The 6,754-nt window shown below is 40.3% G+C and overlaps 3 protein-coding genes across 3 annotated transcripts; all 3 read right to left on the minus strand.

Annotated features, from left to right (window-relative positions):
- Positions 1–731: 731 nt before the first annotated feature.
- Positions 732–1,421, minus strand: LOC142616482 (uncharacterized). The gene has a single exon (XM_075789330.1). The coding sequence runs from the start codon at positions 1,419–1,421 to the stop codon at positions 732–734; it is 690 nt and encodes a 229-aa protein (XP_075645445.1).
- A 2,397-nt stretch (positions 1,422–3,818) lies between these two features.
- On the minus strand, positions 3,819–5,070 carry LOC142616483 (uncharacterized). Its single transcript, XM_075789331.1, has 2 exons — positions 4,990–5,070; positions 3,819–4,475 (listed from the first exon to the last, which is right to left on the minus strand). The coding sequence occupies exons 1-2, from the start codon at positions 5,068–5,070 to the stop codon at positions 3,819–3,821; spliced, it is 738 nt and encodes a 245-aa protein (XP_075645446.1).
- A 714-nt stretch (positions 5,071–5,784) lies between these two features.
- LOC142616484 (uncharacterized protein At4g02000-like) lies at positions 5,785–6,492 on the minus strand. Its single transcript, XM_075789332.1, has one exon. It carries the CDS (start codon positions 6,490–6,492, stop codon positions 5,785–5,787), a length of 708 nt encoding a protein of 235 aa, XP_075645447.1.
- Positions 6,493–6,754: the final 262 nt, after the last annotated feature.

The following is a 6,754-nucleotide window of genomic DNA, read 5'->3' on the forward strand; positions in this document are numbered from 1 at the left end:
TATCCCAAACCAAAATCAAAACGAAACCCAATTGAAAGCCCACGTGAAAAACCCAACAGAGCTGCTGCTGCCAATCTGCTACCACCGATCTGCTGCTACTGCTGCTGCCAATTTCCTGCTGGATCTACAGCCGTGTGTAAGTGTTTGAGAGAAGAAGATAGTTGAGGGGGGATTGAGAGAAATACTTTTGGAATTTATATTTGAGAGATACGGTTCAGATGAAAGAGAGAATGATATATAAATGAAATAGAGATATTAATAAATAATAATAATAATAATAATAAAAGAATAAATAATATTATTAGATAGATTAGATTGTAAAATATCTAAATTGGTGTGTGTTTTAAAAAAGTGGTAATGTAAAATAGGCTGAAAATTTTATAAGTAAAAGAGTTTAAAAGGTTAAAAATAATTTACGGAAGGGAAATGTTAACCATGCCCTAAGAATATTATGAGCTATTTTTAAAAATATTTTATTAGGAGGATGATAAAAAAATAAATGTTGTTGACAGTTTTTTATATTTCTCATTAAAATGATGTCAAAACTTTCATATTATACTTTATTAACAATTATTCTAAAAGCATCCATTAACATGAACCTTTACGCAATCAATTTTTACATCTCACATAATGTGGTAATTGTATGGTGCATATCTAAATTTACAATTTTAAAGCATTCTTTTTTTTTTTTTTCTTTTTTGATAGGAAATTTGTAAACTTCATTAATCAAATCAATTCAAACACGATACATCATGGTGAAGATATTGCTCAATAAAGCAAGAGTTCTCTTCCAACCAAGCTACAAAATCAACAATACCAACCGCATATTTTGCTAACAGATGCGCTGGTCTATTACATTGTCTATGGACGTGAAAATTCACCCTGCTTGAGTAGCCACTCAGGACCTTAATCCCTGATACCACAGTTGCCACTGAAGAGGGAGGTGAGGTGTTACCACAAAGGGCGTTAAAAACTGTCAAGGAATCCCCTTCAATGATAAAATCCTGGATACCAATTTCTCTTACGAACTGAACTCCTGCTTCGACAGCCTTTGCTTCAAATTCCACGGGCCTCAAAGGTGCATTAATCTTCTTGCTCAACGCTGCTATTACCTGACCACGGCAGTCCCGAATTAAGACACCTACTCCTGCTGCTTTCTGGGCCTTGAAGACCGCTCCAACCACATTAATTTTATATCTGTCCGGCGGTGGAGGTGACCACCTCATTACTTGAACCTCTAGATCTGTGGCTGGTCGCTCAAGTGTTGCATAATACTCCTTGAGGTAGCGAGAAGTCCACTGCACCAATTCACATCCCGATTTCTTCTTACCCCCATTACGCACCTCATTTCTGTTACCCCATATTGCCCATGCAATTGTTGCAATCAAAGCCACCTCTGACTCATCATAGGTTCCTCCCATAATGCTACATTAAATCAAAGCAAGAATGAATATTCTTTGGGTCTATACTAAAATGAATCTTAGTGCAGCTCCATACCTCCCTCGCTTTCAGGCAGCTCCAAAATAGGTGGTCTGATGTCTCGGGTTCTTCATGGCACTCACTGCAGCAGTCATCTTGTAGCACCTGTCTTTGTACCAGATTCTTCCTTGTCGGTAAAATGTCGTGGCATGCCCTCCATATGAAATGCTGAACCTTATGTGGTGCTTGTATTTGCCACAGTAACTTCCAGAATTTTTTAGTTTGGCTATCATCTGAGCTTGAGCCATAATTGGCAGGCCGAGAGAGATTCATAGCCAACTTGTATGCGCTAGGGACACTAAATGATCCGTTTGCACTTCCTGCCCATATAAGTCTATCCTCGGGTGGTTGTATACTCAATGGTATGCTTTTAATACACTCTGCCCCGTGTGGAAGGAACAATGCATCAATCACCTCTGGTTTCCATTGGGTCAAATCCTGGGCAATCAATTCACACACCTTTGTTTCTGCACTCAAGAACAGTCTTGGAGATACTACTTGGTATGTTGATGTAGATGGCAGCCATTTGTCTCCCCATACCCAAATGGATGTCCCCTTACCTACACTCCACCGACTCCCCTGCTTCACCAACTATTGAGCTGCCATAATACTCCTCCACACATAAGATGGATTTGTACCAAGTGAAGCATGTATAAAATCTGTAGGAGGGAAATATCGCGCTTTAAACAGCCTATATAATAAGGAATTCTGCATTGTTTGAAGCCTCCATCCTTGTTTGGCAAGTAGTGCAAGATTAAATTGTTTTAGTTGGCAAAAACCCATTCCATCGGCTGCCTTGGGTTCACATAGTTTGTCCTAACTAATCCAAGCCATCTTCCTCTCATTTGTTTCTAACCCCACCAAAAGTTACGAATCAGACTAGTCAATTTATCACATAGAGAGTCGGGTATTTTAAAACAATTCATAGTGTACGTAGGTATAGCTTGAGCTATAGCCTTAATCAACACTTCTATTCCTGCTTTTGACAAGAGTTTCTCCTTCCAACCTGCCAATTTCTTACCAAGCCTTTCTTTAATTTTCTTGAAAGAATTCTGTTTATTTCTTCTCACAAGAGATGGTAATCCCAAGTACTTCTCATGTTGCCTAATGACTTGGGCCTCAAATCTATTTTTGATTTCTTCCTTCACTTCTTCTGGAGTGTTACTACTAAAAAAAAAATGATGTTTTGGTTCTATTCAATTGCTGCCCAGATGCCTTCTCATAGACTACAAGGATTTTTTTTATAAAGTGTTGCACTCTTCAAGTGTGGCCTTGCTTTGATTTCTTCCTTCACTTCTTCCGGAGTGTTACTACTAATAAAAAATGATGTTTTGGTTCTATTCAATTGCTACCTAGATGCCTTCTCATTGACTACAAGGATGTTTTAATAAAGTGTTGCACTCTTCAAGTGTGGCCTTGCAAAAAATAATGCTGTCGCCTGCAAAGAACAGGTGGGAGATTTTGGGTCCATTTTTGCAAATACTTAAGCCCTCCATCTCTCCATTGTCCATTGCTTTCTTAATTAGGGCTGATAAAGCTTCTGCATATAAGAGAAATAAGTAAGGTGATAAGGGGTCTCCTTGTAGTAGACCCCTTGTAGGAATTATATTTCCATTTATTTTTACAAAGTAGGACACTGATGAAACACATCTCATTATAAGATTCCTCCATTTTTCTGCAAACCCCAATTTAGTCATAATCTTTTCAAGACAAACTCATTCTACTCTATCATATGCCTTACTCATATCTAATTTAAGAGTCATTTACCCTTTCTTGCCTCCCTTTTTATGATGAATATGATCCATGGACTCAAATGCTACCAATACATTATCCGTGATCAACCTTCCATGCACAAATGCACTTTGGGTGTCACTAATAATGGATGTTAGTATTTTCTTTAACCTATTAGCTATTACTTTGGATGCAATTCTAAATACCACATTACAAAGACTAATAGACCTATAATCAGTCACACACTTTGGCTCTTTAATTTTTGGAATGAGGACTATATGGGTTTCATTAAATTTAGGGGGTGCTAACCCAATATTAAGAAAATCAAGAATGGTTTTTGTGACTACTTCACCAATATTCGACCAAAAATGCTGATAAAATAAAAGAGGCATACCATCCAGTCTTGGAGCCTTGAAAGGGTGCATTTGTTCTAGCGCCATCCTTACTTCATTTGCCATAAAGTCCATTGCAAGCTTCTGGTTCATGGCTGGTGTCACCTTTGGCTGAAGAGCTTACAACAACTCACTGAATTCATTTGGCTGACTAGTTGTGAATAGTTCTTTATAGTAGTCCACCACCATCCCTCCCATTCGGTCTTCATCATCTTGTCAGCATCCATTTAAGTCTAGCAGCCCCTCGATCTGATTTTTCTTATGTCTAGCAGATGCTTTTGCATGGAAAAATTGAGTATCTCTATCCCCGTCTTGGTACCAATTAATCCTTGATCTTTGATACCACATAGCATCCTCTTTCTCATGCCACCCATTCAGCTCCATCCTTGTGTTCTTCATATCCTGGATATTACTTGGAGATGCTGGTTGTAGTTCCAACCATTCCAAGTGTTCTTGAAGTGCAGCTATTTTCTTTCCAACATGCCCAAATTCGGTATTATTCCATGCCTCAAGCCTCACTCTACATTTTTCTAAGCATGATACTAATGGGTAATCCGAAGTAGAGGTCAGCCCCTCTTTCCATGCCTCCAACACCACTGCGTCCCACCTCGGGTCCTTTAGCCACATTGATTCGAATCTAAACATCATTCTCGTTCTTTTATTCCTTGCTTTATTGGTGAATCTAAGTAGCAATGACGAATGGTCTGATGCCGAGGAGGTAAGGCGATACAATTTAGCCATTGGAAACCGGTTTGTCAATTCAATCGTGGCCAAAGCTCGATCAAGCCTTCCACGTATTTGAGTCCCATCCCTTCTCTGGTACAGCCACGTAAAAGTGTAAAACGTGGATCTATAAATCCAATATCCTTCAATCTGCAATAGTCAATTGTCTCCACAAACTTCATCATTTGTTGCCGTGGTCTAGAGCTACCACCTTCCTTCTTAGACATCCCTGTTAGCTCATTGAAATCCCTAATAACAAGCAATGGTAGGGAAGACGTGTGGCTCACCTGTTTCTACTTTGTCCAAGATTCTGACCGCTTCGATGTATCCGGATTGCCATAAAATCTAGTAAAATGCCACCAACCTAAATCTGTTTCACCCTCCACAAGTGCATCAATGTGTGTTTGTGAGTAAGTTTGGATATCTAAACGAATCTCCTTCTTCCATAGTAGCGCCAGACCTCCACTTGCACCATTGCTAGACACAAAAAATCCATTCTTGAACTCACATTTATCTTGGACCATAATCATCCATTCCATGATCGACTTTGTCTCCATAAGGAAGACTACTTTGGGATTTTCTCTTTTTATTACCTCTTTCAAGGCATTAACTGTCCGGAGGTTCCCAAGCCTCCAACAATTCCAACTTAAGAGATTCATTGGACCTGGCGGGGCTGCCCAGCAACCTCCGTCGATCCAAATTCCGAAGCCAGTAGCAAGCTGAACTCTTTAGTTTCCTGCTCCATTCTAAACCTTTTTTCTTTTTCCTGCATCATACCTTCCTCTGTTTTCTGAGTATTTTTTTTTTTCCTTTTGAGCCCCTCTTTCTGCTCTAGTGTTTCCTCCTTTCCATTACTGGTCTACTAATTCTAGTCCATGTTCCTTTGGGCCGAGCCCTTTCCTCCTGCATGAGCCTAGTTAAACCCGATTCAATACCTGACGTTTTCCTTTTGGTCTCACTCTTCCTGCACTTATTTGCTCTATCAATTTCCACCCAACCAAATATTAAACCTTGATTGCATAGAATCCCCCTGTTCCATACGTTGCTGAAAACGTGGGATATCCCTTATATCCGCGTATTGATGATCTGTTACAGCTACCTTACTTTCCACAAATTCCATATCCATCACCTTTCCATCATTGGCCTTATTTACATCAGGTTGACTTCCGTTTTGGTATTGGGGTCCAAGATTTCCGTGGATGGCCTCATCAATTGCCTTTAATGTTTCTGTAAAATTCGCTAGAGATTGATTTCCCCCTGCTGTCACGGCCTTGCCTGTAACTGCTTTGCCTGAAACGTCGTCAGCAACATTCCCTGTCGTTATCCTCATCGTCTGTGACACCTTTTCCTTGTCCATCACCCTAGTATTCCCTCCAACCTTTTGCTTCAGTGCTGCACTTTCTTTTTCATACCCTTGGACTTCCACCACAGTCTTTTTCATTGGGTTATATTGACTAGCTCAAAGCCACGGGCCAAATTGTTGGTCGCTTGGTGATAAGGATCCTCGACTCCTCAACCATAAACTACAGTCCTTATCATCATGTGTGAGGTGGCCACACCAATAACATAGATTAGGTGGCCTTTCATACATAAACGACACCCATCCTTTCTCATTCTCATCAAATTTAACCCGACGACCCCTACAGAGTGGTTCAGAGACATCAATGGCAACTCTCACTCTTAGGAAATTTCCACCTCTCATTTCAGTTTGGTCTTTTGGCATCGTGACCACACCTAATGCCTCACCTAAACTGCTAGCCACCTCACTTGACAGTAAAGAGTATGGCAGATTATGAATCTGAATCCAAAACGATACTCTATTAAATGAAAGGTTCTCAATCGGAGTAGACATATCATACCGCTGGAAAACCACAAAATGTCTGTCGAAAGCCCAAGGTTCTCCCATAAGGACCTTTTCAATATCCTCATCAGATTCGAACGCAAAAAGTAGTATATTATCCCCGGCATTGCTGACTTCAAACTTCCTTCTCGTACGCCAGAGAGGCCCAAATGTTTTTGCCACCACCTCAATGTTCACCAAGCGGCGCGTAAAAATTTTTGCTGCTAAAGTGTACGTCTGAGCTTTCTTATTCTTTGACAAATCAAGCTTGTTATCCTCCTTACTAGATAATGACAATTTCTTCCAGTCCTTTGTTAGTTCCTCCATACCAATCCTCACTCACTGTATCCCACACCCCACGAAGAAAAACCCCTAGCCCTCCTAGCGACGTTGTCCCTAGAGGGGACTCACCTTCTTCCTTGAACAAGGAGGGTAACTACTATGCTACGGTATGGAGAGGAGGACAGACATGTTCTAAACCCAGCCGAGAACAGCTTTTTCCTCGTATAGAGAAGCAATTTTAGAGCATTCTTATTCGGGAGCCAAAATGTAAAATACAACCTTCAATAGTAACAACTATATCTAGATC

This window comes from Castanea sativa, chromosome 11 (genome assembly GCF_040712315.1).
Source record: "Castanea sativa cultivar Marrone di Chiusa Pesio chromosome 11, ASM4071231v1".
In the NCBI taxonomy this organism is placed as follows: Eukaryota; Viridiplantae; Streptophyta; class Magnoliopsida; order Fagales; family Fagaceae; genus Castanea; species Castanea sativa.